The sequence below is a fragment of the Nicotiana tabacum genome, chromosome 13, assembly GCF_000715075.1.
Source record: "Nicotiana tabacum cultivar K326 chromosome 13, ASM71507v2, whole genome shotgun sequence".
NCBI classification, from domain to species: Eukaryota; Viridiplantae; Streptophyta; class Magnoliopsida; order Solanales; family Solanaceae; genus Nicotiana; species Nicotiana tabacum.
In genome coordinates this window covers 15,369,341-15,392,647 of record NC_134092.1, presented here as the reverse complement: position 1 = coordinate 15,392,647, position 23,307 = coordinate 15,369,341, and the positions used below count along the sequence as shown (strand labels likewise).

At 38.9% G+C, this 23,307-nt stretch overlaps 1 protein-coding gene across 1 annotated transcript; it reads right to left on the bottom strand.

Moving 5' to 3' along the window:
• Positions 1-2,170: 2,170 nt before the first annotated feature.
• On the bottom strand, positions 2,171-23,042 carry LOC107832464 (uncharacterized). The gene is made up of 14 exons (XM_075227752.1): positions 22,577-23,042; positions 21,497-21,573; positions 20,870-21,028; positions 20,321-20,534; positions 13,114-13,200; positions 12,884-13,023; positions 11,885-11,965; positions 10,357-10,421; positions 9,073-9,248; positions 5,263-5,393; positions 5,086-5,173; positions 4,025-4,238; positions 3,741-3,847; positions 2,171-3,180 (listed from the first exon to the last, which is right to left on the bottom strand). The coding sequence occupies exons 1-14, from the start codon at positions 22,742-22,744 to the stop codon at positions 2,674-2,676; spliced, it is 2,214 nt and encodes a 737-aa protein (XP_075083853.1). The 5' UTR covers positions 22,745-23,042; the 3' UTR covers positions 2,171-2,673.
• Between the last annotated feature and the right edge of the window lie 265 nt (positions 23,043-23,307).

Sequence of the window (23,307 nt, the reverse complement as noted above, 5' to 3'; positions counted from 1 at the left end):
CTGTTGTTCGATACTTTCTAAGCCTTAACTACGCGTGTAATTGTAAAATGAGGGGAAAATTTGGATTTGGGGGGTAAATAATCATTTCCCGCTTTATTTTCCTATGTGGCCATAATAAGTGACTTGGAGCCTACGTGGTCTAATTTTATTGATGTGGCATCCAATGCGTAGGCGTTTGTATTGCACGCACTGACAGCCTCCTGTCATAAGCATTTATTATTCACGGTTTGAATGAGTGTAAGTGTTCAATTGACAAACTTTTAAGTTTAGGGACCGACGTGACAAAGTGACACAACTACAGGTGTGGCTATTCCACCAATTACGAGTGATGGAGATGCACGAAATTGTCAAGAACTTTCGAGTAGTAGTTGAGAATTGGGAGGAATGATCAGCCACTTGGGCAGTTAGGTATAACTTATACTTTCTAGCAATTTATCATAGAAATTGAGTAGTACTACTCTATAAATTTGTTTATATTAATGTGTTGTACTCCCTACATATAGGAGGATCGCTTTTTCTTCTTTTCGTTTTGAAGCAAGGTAGATGGGTGGTCAAAACAGGGTTAAGAAACCGTACGTGCAGAAGTTATATATATATATATATATATATATATATATATATATATATATATATATATATATATATGAACATTAAAATTAAATGATATGCACGTCACTTTCATAAATTAAATTAAAAAACGTTTCCTTTTAGAATGACTTTTTCTAATGAGGAGAGGTTGAAAATAGACTTATTTTGATAGGGCATGCACTCTTGATTGACGGGGACTAAATTAAGACCGGAATCAGTGTGCTCTTTTAATTATTCAATTTAGATTAGAAACCAAAAAAAGAAAAAAAGGTCATCCATTTTACCAATTTTCTATCGCATTGACCATATTTAATTATATCAAAGTCAATTTAAACATTTTGCATTTAGACCCCTTGTTTTTACCCTTTCATTCTCTCATTTTTATTTTATTTTGGCCCTTTCCTGAATTTCATTTATGTGATAAACACTCAAACCCCAACTCTACCCTTTATCCTTTTTCCATCAAAATTGAAAGATCGCCTTGAGTAAATCTAAAATCACATAAAAGAAAATTGTTTAGAAAAATCTATAATCTATCATAACTAATGTAAAACTTAAGGTTGAGTATATATATTAATTAACTATAATTGAATTATGACACGAGTTAATGTAAAACCAAATGTTATGTATTTAATGTGACATAATTAAGTTTTTTTTTTTTTATTGTTTACTCCCCCGGTATGCCACTTTTGTCAAACGAGGGCTGAAGCCTACTCTTTCAATAGTAGAAATCCAGCCTCATATAATGAGTTGTAATGCACTTAATGCTTTAGGTTCGAATTGAAATATTTAGTTGAAACATTTTTATTAATTATACTTTACAAATTTGTACCTGTTCATGACAAACGAGTTCTATCACACTCACTAGCTTACAATTCTGGCCTGTCTCTGCTTTTCAGGAAATATCAATAGCAAACAAAGCTTGGTTACTTATTTTAAAAACTAAAAAGTTGGAAAGGTGAATTGATTGCAGAACAATTTATAACATACTCAAGAAAGCTATTCAAAAGCACTTAAGTTTTTCCGCAAAACTTAATTCTCAAAGATAAACATTTTTCTTTAATTAAAAACATACACTTCTAGTTTCGCAAAAGCTTGCTCAAACATGTTATATATATATATATATATATATATATATATATATATATATATATATATATATATAAGAAGCTATGACAGGACATGTCACACAACTGAACAGGCATTATACAATTAGCCTAGAATTTCACTTGGGGATAACAAGTAACCCTCAGACTTGAAACGAACTAGACACATTGAGCTACATAACTAGATATTGTAATCTAAGGAAAGTCTGATTTCTGTTAAATCAATGTAATTGGTCTTTAAAGAATCAGTCGAACTCCACAGACCAATAATTAGTTCAGGCCAATATGTCTTGCATTTTGGATGTAGCCCAATTTCTATATGAACTTCCTCCAATAAAATTCAAGTGTCTACAAGTTATAGAACAACGTAAAAAAAGAAAAAAAATTATAGAACAATGTACTCATCATATCATTCTCATGGGGATATGTTCTATTCAAAAAGAATTTACAGCACATCTAGCAGATACTAGCAGATCTAAAACAATACAGGTATTTTCATGATTAAGGAAATATCCTTGGATTTAATATCTAACCTTTCCTGTCAATAACCAATGTGACAGATCAAAATTCTATATAACCATCAAATTATGTCATCAACATCCCGCCCCCAAAACACAGAAACCCTCAAAATTTAGCAGTACATGAATTATACAAGAATCAACTTATACAAACTGAATACACTGACCTACAGGATTTCTCTTCATCAATGCGGATTGAATTTGTATCTCAGCTTTCCTATGACCTACACTCCTACAGTTCTGCCATTGGCCGTTGGGTGATCCTGGAATCACTCCCTGACCAGTTTTTTGGCTCCTATCTTATAGCATGGCCCTTTCAACTACATCAAAAGTCAGCTGTAAAGAATGAATAAGCAGCTGATAGTTTCTCAGAGTCCTGTACATCTTTGTTGGCTCATTTCTTCCTGATTTCTAAAGATATCAACAAGTATATTCCATCAAATGGGAAACAATTTACAGTATCACCTCCTGGGTATTCTCTCATCACCATCATCATCACTGTAATTTTCACTCTCTGAAGCAGGTCGTTTTAATTTATTGAATATATCATCAAGAGATTCGGATGAGGAGGCACGAGAGACATTGGTATCCTGAGCTTGACGTAAAGGAATAAATTCACCAACTTGGCGTAGTGGAATTAACCTTTTTGCTTCAATGTTTGTTTTAAAGTTCTGGAAACCTGCTTTCATAGATGCCCATCTTCCAGCCAAACCTGATGGAGCTGCTACTGTGCTGCCAGAGCGAGGGTTGGCAGAATCAAGTAAAGAGACCTTAGTAGAGCCTACATCCTCCATTGGCTTCACATGAGATGTTTGCCCCTGTTCCCTCAAGGCAGCATATTTGCTGCTAATTGCTTCCTTGCTCCCTGAATACCTACGGGCATCATCTCTCAAAGGTTTTGAAGAACTTCCTCTAAAGTTGTCCTTGCTTGATTCCAAGGATGCCTTCAATTCAAAATCACTTGTATCCTGAAAATTTAAGTGAATGTAACTAGGCTGAAACATGACAAATTACTGAGATACGACCAGATAACTTGACAGGACATGGGCACAGAGATCGATGATTAGAGTAAACTTTACATGCATAAAATAAAATTTACATGCAATTCTCCTCATGAGAGGTGCATGCACCGGTTTGTCTCAACACTAAAAACAGAACAAACTAGCATACTTTAAGGATGTACTTATGAACTCAAGCAAAGACATAAGAGATACCATCTGGTTGACGCGAAAAGGGAAAGGATGTGGTACAAAGATAATATTGTTGCCTTTTTTTCCTGCTTAAATATATGGAAAAAGCAATTAAAGGGTTTCCCTAAAGTTCTTCCAAATTAAGCCAGTGCTGAAGTTAATAAAACTTTTGAAGGGAAGTTGAAAACAGCCACTATTTCTTTCTGAAACCTTCTTTGCCATTCAACTTATGCATGCAAGGAAATGTCATCTTGCTTCCTTTCCCTTATTGAAAATTTCTGAATACATGTTTCTGAGCTACTCGATATCCAAATGCAGTTTAAAGATAAATCACATACTATGGCATTGCCTTCAGACTCCAGATCCACTGTCACACCGTTGAAATTCCTTGCCAGTGGCAAAACATGTTCACCAAGTTTGCGTCCTTGTTCAAGCCAGCTTCGTTCTGCAAAGATAGAAGATAGGTGCATCATAATTGACAAAATACTCAGTTCAAACTGATCCAGATGATTAAAAACATTAAAGCGACTTAATGGTCCAGTTCCAGCTGCCCTGTGGACCACAAGCTTTGCATTCCAACTGAAAAACCAAAGAACAAAAGAAGTTCCAGTAACCAGCTTACCTTTCTGCAAGATCAGTAACCCAGATGGATCAAAACCATCCATATCATCTGTCTCCGTCTGGAATCTAAATATCTTCCAGTTTCCGAAGAAACTGATTATCCGGTCAAAGAAATTGCTTGCAACTAGCAGTGTATATACAACCATAATAAGTGGATAAATCTTGTTGAATCCTTGACCAAAGAAAGGAACAGCCTTGTCAATAGTTCCCATTCGCTGCACTCATAAATAAAGCATAAGACAAAAGGGGAATGAATTATTTAAGGAGATTACATGTCACCAGGAAGGGGAGCCTTGAAGCAACGGTAAAGTTGTCTCCGTGTGACCTATAGGTTACTGGTTCGAGCCGTGGAAGCAACCGCTAATGCTTGCATTAGGGTAGACTATCTACATCACATCCCTTGGGGTGCGATCCTTCCCCGGCTCCTGTGTGAGTGCGGGATGCTTGGTGCACCAGGCTACCCTTTTTTTGTTACATGTCACCAGAATGTCAAAGAATAAACCCATTTGTTTAATGAGAAATCAAACCCAAAACAGATAGTACTTGATTAAATAATACCATATGGGAGAGCACTCCCCACCGTCCTGGTCTCATGGCAAGAACAAGACCTTTTACCTTGCCAGAATGCAGTAACTAAGTTTAAGTTAGAATTACAAAAGCACCATTCCCAGTTTGAAGATAGAGATTTCCCTTTGGCATGTAAGAAGTGGTATTATACTATTTCATACTCCCACGATAACATCTTGAAACTCAAAGGAGGGGCCTATGCAATTTCGGTAAACTAGAGATGATTTGTTTAATACAATATTCACATTGTTACAACCAGCATAATAAGGCATAACCTAAACAGGAAACTGAGCATATTTTAGTATCAATAAGCATCATTTGGATATTATTCTAGGCCAAATAAAGTATCACAAAAGTGAAGAATGCATGCCTACTGATATTGTTAAAAGACATACAGAATACATAAAAGACATACAGAATTCGGCAGCTTTCTTCAGCAAACTAGTGTTCATCATTTTTCATGGGTAATAAACCTGAGGTTGACCATAAGCTCACCTGCTCAAAAATGGTTTTCTTGTTTTCGCCGAGACTAATAAGGTTAAGGAAATTGTACGAAATTGGAGGTGCATAGCGAGCAATCATCCTGGCAGATACATCGAGGAAACTCAAAATTAATACGGAAAACCAAATTGCTTTTACTGCAATAAGATTACTAGGAAAAAATTAACTTACGAGCAAATCATTAACAAGCTCACTGAACTTGTCTGTCTCGGTGTCAATGAGTAGAACATATACATTCCAGCTTTAAACAGTGAATAGTAAGTGCAGACACACATATACATGAGTGGCAGAAACGCAAACACCTGCAAAATGAGGAAGTATTGGCTTGAAAGCTGAAGACTGAATCAACATTCAACATGCATAAAAGACATGCAAGCATAGAACATTGACAAAAGTCACTTAACAATCTGAAGAATTAAGACTCCATCCGTTTTAGCTATCTTAATGCAGGAAATAGAGCTTATCTCAAAACTAATAGTTCCGGATATAATCAAAAGAGAGGACCATCAATATGTGAGAAATAATTAAGGAAACAAAATCAAAAACGGTTTTAACGGGAAAAAGGGGGTGCGATTTTGCTGACAGTAATGCAAGCCGTCTGTAGAGCTTTTCAATCCAAACCATGTTTTAACTCTTTATTGCGAGGTCGAATACCATGTCATCCTTTGTGATAATACTTTGAATGTATTAGTTTTAGTTTGACTGTTCTGTGGCCTAGGAACACACATAGTACGGGTCACAAACTGTCTAGGGCAGAGCTTAAAGAAAATATCATTGAAACTGAACCAATCCTCTGGGGTTCCAAGTAACTGATCAACACCAAATACTCCAAAATCTAAGTGTTGAATACTAACTTAAAGAGTTAAGAGGTGGCAAGGGTCATCTGAGGAGATCAAATATAAAAGAGGTAAACCTGGAAATGCAGTTGAATTGAACCCAATTTCACTTTACTGAACAAAGCACAATCATGACAAAATAAAAGGTGATATCAGCGTTGTCAAAAGGCGAAAAGTGTTAAAAAGCGCTACAGATCTACCAAGGCTCTAAGCACAAAGCTCAAATAAGGTGTGGGTTTTAGTTAATTAAAGATGCAACGAAGAAAAATACAAAAATATGTATATGTAATGCAAGAAAAAAGTGACACCCTCATTCATAATAATTTCCTTAACAATTACTATATCTTTTTGCCAATCATATTAATCGTTTAGTACCGCTATATTCAAAATAGAACACATGGGCAATTAGGTGCATGTCCCAATGCCTTGCCTACATTAAAGCAGCCTAATTGAGGTGAAGCGCCTACCCTGAGCTTTGCTGAGCTTTAGGGGTTAAGCGCGCCTCAAATGAGCCTTTGACAACACTAGGTGATATACAAGTCTCATGAGACAAATTTAGTACTAAGCACATGAATAACGGAAGAAACAAGAATCTATACTCAGTTTCGTGACACCTCCTAGATTGGTATAACCATGAAGCAAGCTGCTAATGACAAAAAGGCATTAACAGGATACTGAAGGAAAAGTTTTATTAAAGAAGGTACCAGGATGGTACAGTTACAAGAAAGCAACAACTGATAGAAACATATCAACTACATATCAACTATCTCCTCTGGGAAATCTATGTACTGCTCCAAATTTTCCATAACACTCCTTTTGCACCAAGAAAACAAGTTCAAAAGACAGCTATTTTTAATCCTGAATACATGCTGTCTAATTCCTTCAAAGCATATTCTGTTCCTCTCCAGCCATATTGTGTCCATAAGACACGTAGGGGGATTGTCCTCCACACTCACCGATGAATTTTTGCCACTTTGATATCGCCATGTCTCCAACAGATTCTTCACATTTGGGGCATAACCCACTTTATACCATACATATTAAAGGAATAGCTCCCAACACTGTCTTGCCACCTTGCAGTGAATGAGGAGATGATTGACTGTTTCTAAATCTTCTTCACACATGTAGCATCTATTAATTAAAATAAATCCTCTCTTCTGTAGATTATCCTGGGTTAAACAAGCTTCCTTTGCTGCCACCCACCCAAAACATGCCTTTAACAGAAGCTTTTGACTTCCAGATCGCTTTCCATGGCCAATCTAATTCGTACCTCCCTTGTTGTTTCTGTAATAAAGCATAACATCTACTAACTGTGAATTTTCCATCAGTACTTGCTGCCCAAATCATTGAGTCCCTCCTATTGCCTTCCAAACTGACACCGTCCAGCAATTGCATTAACTGAGCTAATTCATCTAGTTCCCAATCATTAAGGCCCCTCCTGAAGATCAGCTGCCACCCATTACTTGAGTAAAAATCTGCTACCTTTCCATTCTTATCAGTGGAGCATCTATATAAAATAGGAAACTTTGATTTCAGACATAAATTCCCCAGCCATACATCAGACCAGAACTGGATATTATTTCCATTCCCCAGCTTCAACTTTACAAACTGACTATATTCACTCTATAAACTACTAATAGTACTCCATACTCCCCCCTTTGAAGAGGATTGGACTGCACAGGGAGTCCAAAAATCCTTCCTGCCATATTTGACATTTATGAGTGGTTTCCATAAACTGTTACTTTCATCATTATATCTTTTTTTTGATAAAGTAGGTAACTTTCATCATTATATCTCCAAAGCCACTTAAATAATAAGCTTTCATTAATGCAACCTTTAGTTCCTTATTCCCATACCGCCTCCTTTTTTCCCTTTCATCATCCCCTGCCATTTAACCAAGTGGAACTTCCTTCTATCTGCATTACCTTCCCAAAAGAAGTTACTTCTTACAGTATTCAGTTTTTTCTCCACTACTGTTGGCATTCTTCTTAGTGACATCAAAAAGGTAGGCATACCATCCAACACACTGTTAACTAGTGTAAGTCTTCCCCCAGATGACAAGTATTGTTTTTTCCATGGAACCAGTTTACTACTGCACCTATCTAGAACTCCCTGCCACATCTTCTGATCATTCTTTTTAGCTCCTAGGCCTAGAATAACTAGTCAGAAGCTGCTCCACCCTATAACCCATTATGTCGGTCAGGTCACTAATGCAATGCTCTGCATTAATACTGGACGCATCACTCTTAGCCAAGTTCATCCTCAACCCTGACACAGCTTCAAAAGCTAATAAAACTCCTCTGAGATGTAAAAGTTGCTCTCTCTCTCTCTCAGATTCACACAAAATCAATGTATCATCTGCATAAAGTACGTGTGAGACTGATAATTCTTCTCTCTCACTTCTTCTACACGTCAACCCTCTAAACCATCCCAAAGTTTCTGCTAAACAGGATACATCATAACTCAGTTTCTACATTAGCAACAACTTGATTTCTTTATTCAAAAAGAAGTCACCCTACCTCCAACCAATTATGGATCTACTTCTATATCTTTTCACTTATGAGTTACAACATTTCTCTTCTTTTTTTCTTTTCGGAAACTAGTAAATCCATTTCCAGCCCATTACTACTCATATGAGCACATTTCTTTACAGCTTCAAAAAGGATAGGCCCATCTTTACTTTTCCTTAAATGGATTGGTGATAAATGGTCTTGGCAGGTTGAAAAAGAGATAAGGGTTAAGAATTGCCACAACTAAGAAAAACTAACTGTCTGAACTCTCATGCATGAAGTAGTTCTAAGGTCTTCAAGTAACAAGATAACAAGCCAGGGTGAGCAAACAAGTCTCTTATGCACCCACTTGTGCATCCTTATGTCCAGGTATTGTACAACTAATTCAAAATGCTACAAAGATATCGTAGGTGCACTTTTTCTTATATAATAAAGACCACCCAGTACATCTTTGTAGTGATTAAATTGCTCCCTTTTAACAATGAGCAGAATCTCATCAAAATGATGATAAAAAAGTATAGCTAATGCAAAAGCAATCATGACTCATAATTATCCAATAAAAAATGCTAGAAACACTAGAAACATTCCAGACGAGGGAAAAACTTCCATATAAGAACATAATCATCTGAAAGTACCTGAACAAGAACCTCTTGATCTCCCACAGATTTTATAAGAATGGAAAATAGAGACAAATCAACTCCTCTTGGCAATAGAGTTGCCTCTGCCAATAGAATAGCAGCTGACATACAACCAAAAATCACAGCTGAGACTTTCTCTAATTGCTTCCGCAGGACACATCGCCAGATTAATTCTGGAAAAGAATATCAACCTTTATTACAGAAGTGGAGAAACCAAATACAAGCAGATATTATATGACAAAACTAATACTTCAAATAAATAAAATACTTGAGTACATATTAATTAGTCAGCTATGACTCAAAGACTAAACAACCAACCAAGACGCCGTCAAACAAATTATTAGTTGGATAACCAACACCTTGGGATTGAGGTGTAGGAGTAGTAGTAGTACATGTGTCCACATCCTTCTATTCATGTGGGATAGAGGTATCAAAAGCTAAGGATGTCAATATTGGTATTGTCCTTGACACCAATAATCAAATAAACAAGCATGAACCATCCCTCCTGTTTGCATAATTAGTCCTCTATTGTCTGGAATATAATTGCACATTCAGTAAACCTCGAAGCACATTGGTATCAGTTACTAGTGCTTTTGCAGCATACATGTTACCAATTTACTCTGCTTGGAATAATGCATTCCACCAACTCTATAAGACCAGTTCTTGGTAAGAGCTCAAGGTACATATCTTGATAAACAATGCAACATCCTTGCCCACAAGGCTTAGGTTTAGTGGCAAAAGCACAGAACGTAACGTGTGGCTTAAGCATACATCACAGGTCAGAAAATCGCCGTAAACAATAGCCTAGTATTTAAGTGGAAAAGGGTAGAGGGGGACCCATTATCTAACAGTTTTGAACTGTGCATCACTAGTCCTGAAGCAAACAAAAAAAAAACAATGCAACACTGGAAATCTGCACTTTTTGTGTTGTTGGATTCATTTAGCTAGAACCAAACTAAGGAGTCCTAAGGTAAACCTCTTGATTATGGGGGAACAGGCTGGAAGTTCTGAACTCATTTTAGTCTATTTCTAAAGTTTCTTTTCAAGATCTATAATCTAACCAAGACTCAGACGTCTTCTCCTTTCCACCTCCACTGGTTCTTTTGGTATAAAGGAGAACCCCAACCAGAAAAGAAAATTCAATTATAGCATATGATGCCATCACCAAAACTTCAATTATATTTTATGCAGCTGTGATGCAAACTACTTCTAATGATTTTGCTCCTTCTTTGAATCCATCTATGGCAGATGCATAAACTAGAAAACACCCTTGAAAAATACCTGCTGTGTCTAAGAAAGAGCCCAAAGTTCCAGCCCTTTCAGATCTCAAGGTTGAAACAAATTTCCTGCATAAATTTTTACGCTATAGTGAACATCTAGAAGCAAAGGGACAAAAATGTCAAGGACTCAAAGCAAAGGTAAAAGAAAAGAGAGGAAGAAAGCCAGAAAATATAAAACGTAAAAAGTACAAAGTAAAATCTAAAGGTTTCATCTTATGCCCCATAACTTATAAATTAGAAATAGCATAAAACTAGTGCTCAATTTAAAAATCAACACCTAACAACCTGAAGGAAATTTATAAAAGCTTAGAAGAATGTCAAAAGAATTTCATTTCATGATAATAGATTTCCCCTTACCAAACAAGCTTTTTCTAAAACCTATCCTAAAAGCCAATATAGTCCGTCAAAATTGAAACAAGTATTTTCAGAAACGAAAAGTGAGCAAAAAAAAAAAGAAGACCCCTGAAGCTTTAAGCAAGAAGTGATCTTCAAAATTAACAAAGCACACAAAATTACCTAATTTACAAGAACTTATAACATCATAATTCAATTTAATATCTAATTGCTTTATAGCAATTGCATCAATAGTTAGATGTAGTTGCATCATTTTTTATTCCAAAGAATCTTCCAATAAATCAAGAATTTGAAGAACAAAAAGGGGACAGAGAGAGAAGAGAAGCACAACGAAGCAGAAGTAGCAAATGAATAGGATATGCACACCAACAACAACTACAACGCTGCCTTAGTTGAAAGCTAGCAGAAGAGGGCGACTTACTCACCAGAAGAAGAAAATTCATTGTGAAATGAAAGAAAGAAAAACGAGAGAAGCAGATAAACAGAAGTAGAAAAAGAAGAGCAGTCGTAAACCAGAGAAGAAGAACAAGAGTTGCAGAAAAGAAACAGTTCCTAGTCCTCAGATAGCTATCCACCCAATTTTTTTTCTCATCTTTTTTTTTCTTTTCCATCTCATTTTTAAAAAGTGATCACTCCCTGCTGGTTTGCACCTCATTATCCGAAGTGTGTATTTCTTCGAGTCGCATCATCTTACCATTAAAATAATGACCCAGCACTTCCCATCTCTCCATATCACTTTTCATAACATTATAGAAAAATTTGTATACTATAGTTTCTAAATGCATCTCCTTTGTAATATTTTTTATGCCCGGGCCAGTTTGCCCACACCTCGACTAATTTCACGGGATAACCTGCTAACTCCCACCAGCAATAAGTACCAGATAACTCTGTTCACCAAGGCGATGGGAAGAAATCACCTAGTGTTTTTGCCACCGCTGGGATTTGAACCTGGGACCTCATGGTTCTCAACCCACTTCATTGACCACTAGGCCACACTCTTGGGTGCTCTCCTTTGTATTTATACATACAATAAAGATCTTTAGGTTGGGGACTCCTGCTTGAATCATTTTCCTGGTTTCTTTTGGGGATCAGAGGAAAAGCAGGTGCTTATAACAAAACTGGTGGACAAATATAGAACAGCTACCAGAACACAAAAGTAGAATAATAACACATACCAACCAGTTGCATTGCGCTGCTCATAATTCTTAATTGTATCTTCCAGTTCAAGAGCCTCTGTTACGCATGTCAAATACTCGCTGCATGTTAGAAGGTAAAGTTATCAGTTGGCCCCTGGTAAAATCATTAAATTTCTACAGCCAGAAGATAAAGAAACCTTCACCGGTATGCTGCTGAAACATACTGATAAACAAAATGCGGAGATAAAAAAGTTCTAATTAGTTGTTAGAATAAGAATTTTTATCATCAATGTTTTTCAAACACAGATAACAAAGCAAAATAGGAGTTAGTGAACATAGATAACCAGGACAAAGTGGTTAGTCAGGAGCGTCAAATGATTAATTCTAGCTGCATTCAGAAGCTAAAAGAACAGAATCCATCTTTAGGTCATGATGTATAAGATGTTATTAAAGGGAAAGATCTACAAACAAATAGTACCAAAGTTGAATGCCTGGACAAAGGGACAGCTTTCCACAAACATCTAAACTAACGGGTAGGCTTTGTGAACTCCAAAAATGTACAAGAAGGAGAAGACCAGTCAAAGTCTAGTAACAGATTTTATTACGGAGGTAACAGACGCTTGTTAAGATCAAAACCTTCAGATATTGATAGGAGCTAGTAGATATCATCGAAAGGGTCCCGTGCTTTTTGACATTCTAAGACTGTTGAAAGTGTAGTAACAGATTTTATTACGGAGGTAACAGACGCCTGTTAAAATCAAAAACTTAATATATCGTAGGAGCTAGTAGATATCATCGAAAGGGTCCCGTGCTTACTTTCTATATGACCTGCTAGATTGGCATACTATGACTCATCAAGGAATAAGGAGACCTGGATCTGATACTTATTCTTGAACTACAGGATAATAAAATTGACTTAGATGAGGATTTTTTCCGGATGAATAACAAGTATAGAAGAATAGGTTCACATGGCCAAGCAGTGCAAGAAGGCACAGCAAAGTATGGAAGCAGCAACTTGATATGCAGCATTGACTTCACCTTTTATATCTATAGTACTCCTCTCGAGCTATACGAAGATTACGCCTAAGTTTTGCCATTGATTTCTCATCTGTATCATAATCCATGTCATCTTCTCCCAATCGACCCCCTTGCGGTTTGAAAGATGGATCCTCCCTGAACTGTAAATGAAAAAAATATCATGCATGTATTCAGAAAGCAAAAAGGAGGAGAGAGAGTATAAGTCAGTAGGTAACAAAAAGGAGCCATACCATTTGAACTAACATCTTATCAATAACGTCCATATAAGGCCTCAAAGGATCACGCTTGGACATCTGCTTCGATGTTGCCTGAGCAACCTGATTAAGTTCACCATGCCCAACAGTAGTTTATAAGTGCACGAGAAGAAAACCAGTAAAAGTGATGTAACTTATTTCCTAACTTATTTCCTGAGAAACACAGATGGCCTAACAGTGGCAAATAGTGGGGTTTTATGAGAACTTATATAAAGAAGAAGTTAGTTGGAGGCCGACTTTGGGGGGAATAGAGTTCAACCATATAGGGGAGGGAGACAACGAGTGGCTAGAAAGGGTTTTCGAGGAGAAGGAGGTGCACGAGGCTGTGTCGTCTTGTGCTGGTGATAAGGCCCCCGGGCCTGATGGTTTCTCCTTGGCTTTCTTTCAGCTCTTTTGGGACACCATCAAGGGAGAGTTGATGGAAGCCATTGAATACTTCCATGCGTATGGTGTTTTCGAGAGAAGTATCAATGCTTCCTTTATTACTATTGTGCCTAAGAAAGAAGGTGCATCTTGTATCAGAGACTACAGGCCTATTAGTCTCGTGGGGAGCATTTACAAGATTATTTCTAAAGTGCTTTCCAACAGACTTAAGAAGGTTCTTGACATGACTGTTTCGTCCTCCCAGAATGCGTTTGTGGAAGGTAGGCAGATCCTGGATGCTGCCTTGGTGGCAAATGAACTTGTAGACTCCAGAAGGAAAAATAGAGAACCCGGCTTACTATGCAAGTTAGATCTTGAGAAGGCTTTCGACCATGTCAATTGGGAGTTCCTGGACTTCATTATGATACGGATGGGTTTTGGGGAAAGATGGAGGGGATGGATAAAGTTCTGCATTTCCTCAGTCAGATTCTCTGTCCTGGTTAATGGTAGCCCGTGTGGTTTCTTTGGCAGCTCCAGGGGTCTCAGGCAAGGTGACCCCCTATCCCCCATGTTATTCATTCTAGTGATGGATGCTCTGAGCAAAATGATGGATCGTGCGGCGGGCGGAGGCTTCTTGAGAGGATTCTCAGCTCCGATTGGGGTGCTCAGTGCCCGAAGAGTCTCACATTTGCTTTTTGCGGATGACACACTGGTTTTCTGTGATGCCGATAAGGATCAGTTGACCTACCTGAAGCAGGTCCTGCAGTGGTTTCAGTTAGTATCAGGACTCAAAATCAACATCGGCAAGTGTGAGATTTTTCCGGTAGGTGAGGTTACTAATTTTGATGCCTTGTCTGGTGTTCTCAGATGCAAGGTGGGCTCCCTTCCCACTACTTACCTGGGCCTCCCTTTGGGCGCTTCATATAAGGATACTACGGTTTGGAATCCAGTGATCGAGCGGGTTGAAAAAAGATTAGCAGGGTGGCAGAAACGGTATTTGTCAAAAGGAGGTAAGGAAGTGCTTATCAAAAGCACTTTATCGAGTATGCCAACCTATTACTTATCCCTGTTGCAAGCACCGGTGAGCATCACAGAAAAACTGGAGAGACTTCAAAGGAACTTTCTATGGGATGCGGCGGATGGAACTAGAAAGTTTCATCTAGTGAATTGGCAAACAGTCACTTCCCCAAAGAAGTGGGGTGGACTTGGAGTGAAAGACCTTAGGGTATTTAACAGAGCTTTAATGGGAAAGTGGTTGTGGAGATTCGGGGTAGAAGAGCATGCTCTATGGAGGGAGGTCATAGTAGAAAAGTATGATTCAACGGGAGGGGGTGGAGGACCAAGGCGATCACAACACCTTTCGGGTGTGGCATGTGGAGGAGTATCATAAAGAATTGGGAAGCATTCAGTGGCAACATCACTTACAGGGTGGGAGATGGAAGGAGAATCAGCTTTTGGAATCATAGGTGGTGTGGAGAGGATTCTTTGAGGGTCTCCTTCCCCCACGTCTTCAGAGTTTCAAACCAGAAAGTGTGAGAAGGCACGGGAGAAAATATGTTATTGATATTGGATGATAAATACAATACAAGAGGTCCCTATTTATAACTATACACTACAAAGAGATATTACTCTTCTTCCAATGTGGGACAAGACTACACTATACATATCTATAAACTAACACTCTCCCTCAAGCCGGTGCATACACATCATATGTACCGAGCTTGTTACACATGTAACTAATACGAGAACCAGTAAGAGACTTAGTGAAAATATCTGCTAGTTGATCATTCGACTTTACAAACTTTGTAACAATATCTCCTGAAAGTATTTTTTCTCTGACAAAGTGACAGTCGATCTCAATGTGTTTAGTCCTCTCATGGAACACCGGATTTGACGCAATATGAAGAGCAGCTTGGTTATCACACACTAGTTCCATCTTGCTGATTTCTCCGAACTTTAACTCCTTGGGCAACTGCTTGACCCAAACTAACTCACACGTCGCCATAGCCATGGCCCGATATTCGGCTTCGGCGCTAGATCGAGCAACTACATTCTGTTTCTTGCTCTTCCACGAGACCAAATTACCTCCTACTAGAACACAATATCCAGACGTAGAACGTCTATCAAAAGGTGATCCTGCCCAATCAGCATATGTGTACCCAACAATCTGTTCGTGGCCTCGATCCTCGAATAGTAATCCTTTGCCTGGAGCTGACTTTATATACCGAAGAATGCGAACAACTGCATCCCAGTGACTATCACAGGGAGAATCCATAAACTGACTTACAACACTCACCGGAAAAGAAATGTCAGGTCTAGTCACTGTGAGGTAATTCAATTTGCCAACCAACCTCCTATATCTCGTAGGGTCTCTAAGAGGCTCCCCTGTCCAGGCAGAAGCTTAGCATTCGGATCCATAGGAGAGTCAATAGGTCTGCAACCCATCATTCCAGTCTCCTCAAGAATGTCTAAGGCATACTTCCGCTGTGAAATAACAATACCTGAGCTAGACTGAGCGACCTCAATACCTAGAAAATACTTCAATCTGCCCAGATCCTTAGTCTGGAAGTGCTGAAAGAGATGTTGCTTCAGATTAGTAATATCATCCTGATCATTACCAGTAATAACAATATCATCAACATAAACCACTAGATAAATACACAGATTAGGAGCAGAATGCCGATAAAACACAGAGTGATCAACCTCACTACGAGTCATGCCGAACTCCTGAATAATTGTGCTGAACTTACCAAACCAAGCTCGAGGGGACTGTTTCAAACCATATAGTGACCTGCGCAATCTGCACACACAACCATTAAACTCCCCTGAGCAACAAAACCAGGTGGTTGCTCCATATAAACTTCTTCCTCAAGATCACCGTGGAGAAAAGCATTCTTAATGTCTAACTGATAAAGAGGCCAATGACGTACAGCAGCCATGGACAAAATGAGACGAACAGATGCTACTTTAGCCACGGGAGAGAAAGTATCACTATAATCAAGCCCAAAAATCTGAGTATATCCTTTTGCAACAAGACGAGCCTTAAGCCGATCAACCTGGCCATCCGGGCCGACTTTGACTGCATAAACCCAACGACAACCAACAGTAGACTTACCTGCAGGAAGAGGAACAAGCTCTCAAGTGTCACTCGCATGTAAATCAGACATCTCGTCAATCATAGCATGTCGCCATCCTGCATGAGATAGTGCCTCACCTGTAGACTTAGGGATAGAAACAGTGGACAAAGAAGATATAAAAGCATAATGTGGTGACGACAGACGATGATAACTTAAACCGACATAGTGGGGATTAGGATTAAGTGTGGATCGTACACCTTTGCGGAGTGCAATTGGTTGACTAAGAGGAGACAAGTCCGCAGTAGGTGCAGAATCTGATGCGGGGCGTGAATCACCTGGGCCTGATGCTGGATGTGGACGACGATGATAAGTCAAGAGTGGTGGAGCTGCAGAAGGTTGAACTGGATTATGTGGAGGAACTGGAGCTATAGGTGGTGGAGCTACAACCGGAGCTGTAGGTGGTGGAACTGGAGCTATAGGTGGTAGAGCTACAACTGGAGCTATAGGTGGTGGAGCTACAACTGGAGCTGTAGGTGGTGGAGCTGGAGTGACTGAATCTCCAAAAGATGAAACTGGTAGTACCTCAGAAATATCTAAGTGATGACCCGAACCTGTGAAGTATGATTGGGTTTCAAAGAAGGTAACATCAGCGGACATAAGGTACCGCTGGAGGTCAGGAGAGTAGCATCGATACCCCTCATGTGTTCTCGAGAAACCCAGAAATACGCACTTAAGAGCACGAGGAGCTAACTTATCTGTTCCTGGAGTAAGGTTATGGACAAAACAAGTGCTTCCAAAGATACGGGGTGGAAGAGAGAACAAAGGTAAATGGGGAAACATGACAGAGAATGGAACTTGGTTCTGGATAGCTGAAGATGGCATACGATTAATAAGATATCAAGATGTAAGAACGGCATCCCCCAAAAACGCAACGGAGCATGAGATTGTATGAGTAGGGTACGAGCAGTTTCAATAAGATGTCTATTCTTTCTTTCAGCTACCCCATTTTGTTGAGATGTGTACGGACAAGATGTTTGATGAATAATCCCATGAGATTTCATAAACTGCTGAAATGGGGAAGACAAATACTCTCGGGCATTATCACTACGAAATGTGCGAATAGAAACCCCAAATTGATTTTGAATTTCAGCGTGGAAGGTCTGGAAAATAGAAAACAGCTCGGATCGATTTTTTATCAAAAATATCCAAGTGCACCTAGAATAATCATCAATGAAACTGACAAAGTAGCGGAATCCTAAGGTGGAACTGACCCGACTAGGACCCCAAACATCTGAATGGACTAAAGTAAAAGGTGACTATGCTCGATTATCAAGACGCCGAGGGAAATGGGAGCGGGTATGCTTACCGAGCTGACATGACTCACACTCTAGAGCTGACAAGTGAGATAAACCAGATACAATTTTCTGAAGTTTTGACAAACTGGGATGTCCCAACCGTTTATGCAATAAATCTGGTGAATCAGTAACAAGACAAGTTGTAGAAGGAAGACAAGATGTGAGTCCATGTGATTTAGCAAGGATAAGGTAATAAAGTCCGTTTGATTCACGCCCGGTACCAATGATCCGCCCCGTACTGCGTTCCTGTATAAAAACATGGTCATCAAGAAATAAAACAGCGCATTTAAGTGATTTGGCTAAGCGACTAACAGCTATGAGATTAAAAGGACTATTGGGAACATAAAGGACTGAATCTAAAGGTAAGGAAGGAAGTGGGCTTGCTTGACCTATTGCAGTTGCCATGGTTTGAGACCCATTGGCCATTGTGACTTTTGGAAGAGATTGAGAATACGAAATAGTAGTGAAAAGAGATTTGTTACCAGAAATATGATCTGATGCACCTGAATCAATGACCCAAGACTCATAGGATGAAGATTGGGAGAAACAAGTCACGTTATTACCTGTTTGAACAACAGAAGCTATCTCAGAAGATGTCTGCTTACATGCTTTATACTGAAGGAACTCAATATACTCTGCTAAAGAAACCATCCGACTATTCAAAGCATCGGTTCCCATGTCGCTACAATTTGTAGTAGTATGGTTAACTTGAAATAGTGGAAATAAGTAACTCCTGTGAGAAAACTGAAGAAATAGCTTGAAAAACACTGTTTACAGCAGGAAAACAGAACATTGTTCTGTGTCGGAACACTGTTCACGCCGGAAACACTGTAGCTCGCCGGAAAATTCCAAAGTTGTCGGAATTTGTTGTAACCAGGATGGATAGACTCGGAATTCCTTTGCGAGCAAGCTGTCCTGAAGAAATATTTTCAAAAAATGGCCAGAAAGGTGGCCGGAACCCTTGCCGGAAAAGTTGTTGCCGGCGCGTGGAGGAGCGTGGCGGCTTTTCTGCCGGATAAAATTTCAGGGGTTGGTAGTCGGAGAGTGATCTATCTCGTGGTGGTGTTGGTTTTAGCACAACACCGACAGAAAGTGACTTTCACTTAGACAAGCCTTAGGTCACCGGAAAAATTACACGATGACTAAGTTCTTTCTTCCCGGTTAACGCTGGAATGACGCACAGCGATCTTTTCTCACTAATGCTCTGATACCATGTGAGAAGGCACGGGAGAAAATATGTTATTGATATTGGATGATAAATACAATACAAGAGGTCCCTATTTATAGCTATACACTACAAGGAGATATTACTCCTCTTCCAATGTGGGACAAGACTACATTATACATATCTATAAACTAACAGAAGGAACTGATGGTCCAACAGATTCGCAAGGAGCATGAAGGGAGGGTAGTATGGGACCTCTCATTCAGGAGGAACATGCAAGATTGAGAGATTGTGGAGCTTCAAGTTTTGTTGGCACTGCTATACGGGCAAGACATGCTCCAGCCATCCTGCGACTCTTGGAGATGGGGCTTGCGTGGCGATGGTTTGTTCACCGTAAAGTCCTTTTACCAGAGTATGTTGGTGAGAGAGGAGACCACTTTTCCATACTCCTCGATCTGGATTCCTAGGGCGCCCACGAAGGTGTGCTTTTTTGCATGGCTAGCGGCAAGGGGAGTGATCTTGACTGCTGAAAATCTCCGAAAGAGGGGAATTACACTTGTTAGTTGGTGCTACATGTGTAAAAGCTCAGGAGAAGAAGTTGATCACCTTATGTTGCATTGCCCTGTGTCCTTAGCTTTGTGGAGGGCAATCCTGAATCTCTTTGGTGTTCAATGGGTGATGCCAAGCACTGTAAAGGAAATGTTATATAGCTGGGGCGGTTTTCGTAGAAGAAGAAAGCAAAAGGCATGAAAATTCGCTCCGTTAGCTCTCATGTGGGTAGTATGGGGGGAGAGAAATAGGAGAGCTTTTGAGGAGATTGAGTCTCCTTTTTCACATCTTAAGAATAATCTTTTATCTTTGATCGCTTTTTGGTGCACTCACTTAGCCCCTACTTGTATAGAAGATTGGGCGTCTTTTGTAGAGAATCATGTTCTGATGTAAATTCTCTACGTCTTTGGTATACTTTGTGTACACGGGAGTTCTCTCCCTTTTGATTAATACAACTTGCCTTATCAAAAAAAGAGGAACAAACAAAAATCATTGACAATACAATTTGCAATTTCTTGGCCACTCTATCAACATTATTCAATAGCATAATATCTCAATTACATTTCAAATGCAAGCTGTAACCTGAGTACAGAAATGAGCCCAAAGCCCCAAACCCACCGAACAAGGTAGAAAGCATATTTTGAACACATAGCAGAATCATAAGCAAGACTTACCACAATAGCATTTGATAATTCTTGATGGGCATCATCAAGCTTCACAGCCATTTTGGTAATTTTATGAGAAAGCACCTTCTGACGAGTAGTCCAATCCGCATTTTTCCACATGCTCTTTGGAATTTCGCTCATACCAAAACCAAGAAGAAAAGCACCAGTCACAAGTCCAAAAGTATTTGAGCATGCCATAGCAAAACCCAGTGCATTACCATCCCTATGATTGACCAAAATGGACACATGATTATTTACTAAAATAATCGTACAGAAGATACAATGGTTGAGTTGCTTCTTCAACTTACTGACAAAATTCACTCTCTAATCCTTCAAAACATAAGCGACACACTATATACAATTTGGGATCTATTTGACTGACAATGGGATGTGAGCAGATGATAAAGCCAATGAAGGACAAATTCATTCTGTCTAGTTTGGAGAGAGTAAATTAGGAACGGGATAAACAGCCTGTGTATCCTTCAATTTACAGTAGCAAAGGAACCCAGATTTATGATTTAAAAATTATTAGAAATGCTTAGAGCAAAAAGAACACACCAACGTTTCCGCATGGTAATGAGGAGAATAAGTCCAAGAAGACCGACGACTCCCAGGATGGCATAGAAGACCAAGTTGGCATGTATGCTAGTCTTCAATCGCTCTACAAGTGTAAAGTCTCCAGCATCTTCAAAACCCTGAATGAGGGGAACCACGAGCCTATTCAACAAATATAAATAATGTGTGTTAGGAAACACACGTCATAGAAATGTGAAAATGGAGATAGCTCCCAAGAGAAAACTGACAAATATAATACCAGCCAACTAATAGCAAAAGAATGTTGCCTATCTGTGACACAAATATCTACACAAAGCACTTTGTTACAAACAACAAGCAAAAGGTCTGAGTGAGGCGATCTAGCATCAATGTAATTCAATTTTATTTTAGACAAGATACCAAATTCACATTTTTTGGGCAGATTATAATAGGTTGTGTCAATTAGTCAATCATCTCACAGGGTTGGCTATACTGCAATAACTGGTAATGGAGATAATTAACTGTTCAAGCAGACTGAAACAAAGAGCATCGAAAAACAGATATGACATGAGCAGAAAAAGTTTAAGCATTTGCCATCTTCAGCAGATACACATCCAGAAGCAAACAGATACAAATGGAAGTCCATCATACCATGTAAGTAAGAATGTACTCCAATACGACCAGCTCCAAAAGAATGATATGCCTCCATTACCATGTCCACCTATTGTCTGAACAAAAAGACAATACAAATCAACACGAAATAAACATCATAAACTTTTGTATGAGCATTTACATCAAAGACAACACAATTTACTAATCTTAATTTCACTAAACTTTGTAAAACTCCTGACATTAGTTAGATACAGAGAGAAAATCCATTCACTATATTAGAAGACTGGCCAAATATGTTCTTTCAAAATTCAGCTAATGCAAGACACCAGACAACGAGAATCCCATTAGACATGCACTAATTTCATGAACAAACTTGTCCGGCACCATCAACATGCACAACATACATAAATATTAAAAAAAATGTCTTTGAAAATGAACCATAACCAAAAAAGAGTATTCATTACAATACTGACCAAAGATTAGATTTAAAACTGTCATCATGCAGAGCATTTGATGAGACAGAAAATTCCTCACCCCAGTGGAAGTACCTTAGGAACGTGAAATGGCTAATAGTTCCACCCCCAACCTACTAGTTCCACACGCAACCCCCCCCCCCCCCAAAAAAAAACAAAACCCTGGGGGACCTATTTTTTATGATTGTGGTATCCGTGGTAGCTTGCATGCACCTTAACTATTTCACCGGATACCTGCTACCTCCTATCACATGTACTCGGTAACTCCACCTACTAAAGTTTAGGCAGATGGAAAGGAAATCACCTAGCGTTGTGATTAGAACATGATAACTTGGGATTCTCCTCCCACTTCATTGACCACTAAGCCACACTCTTGAGTGACACCCTTGGTGGACCTACTTCTCCAATACTCAAAATTATCTTTTAGGACAAAATTAGAGGTGCTCTAAAGTGCTTCAACAATAACTAGGCTTTAATTCCAACGAATTGGTATGACCTACATAAATCCATGGCTTTGGAGTTATTATAGTCTTTCAAGACAACTCGCATGTGACTTTAGCTTTACTCCAATATTTCAGGTCAGCAAAACATTAAAATCAATTTAAAACTAAAATGACATAATAGGAGAAGAAGAATGAAAGTGTACCGTCCAAATATCAGCAGGCACAAGGATAATAATGGAGATAGAGCAAAACCAGGTATAACCAACAGTGAAGAATACGTAACGAGGCACGTCTGGACCAGAAAAGTACTTTAATGTCAAAATCACCATGCCTAGGGTTAATGGCAACGAGATCAAATAAAATACCCACATTTTCGTGCCTTTTTTAAAATACAAATTCTATATATGAAATCGCAATTGATATGATATGACCGGAGAATTGGTCGGAGACGATCAGAAGGAAGTGATCGGTGACGGTGAGTGCGGGTTTTATGGTTATTTTCTCCTTCTGATCGTCTGCGATTTTCCAATTTGGTGAAGAAGGGAAGATGGTACTAGCTAACGTGCGCCGATTGACTTTTCTTTACGTTTGGTCTAAGTTTTCTCTAACGTGAGCGCGGTGTGACGTGCGCGTCGTCTTCTTGAACAACTTTTGGGCGAATGTTGGGTTGGGTTTTAGACTTTGTGCACCAGTAGCCACTTTTAAGGTCGCTGTTTAAAATATATCATATTTTACAATATATTTAATAATTAACCATTTTATCCAAACTTTAGGACTAAGCAGTGTCCTAAATTTTTAGTTGTTAATTTATAATTCAGGACTAAGTGTAGGGGTGGGCATATATCGGATAAAACCGATAACCCAAACCGTTAATTATTTATTAGGTTAACGGTTCGCTAACGGTTTAGAATTTTTTCATTATTGGGTTATCGGT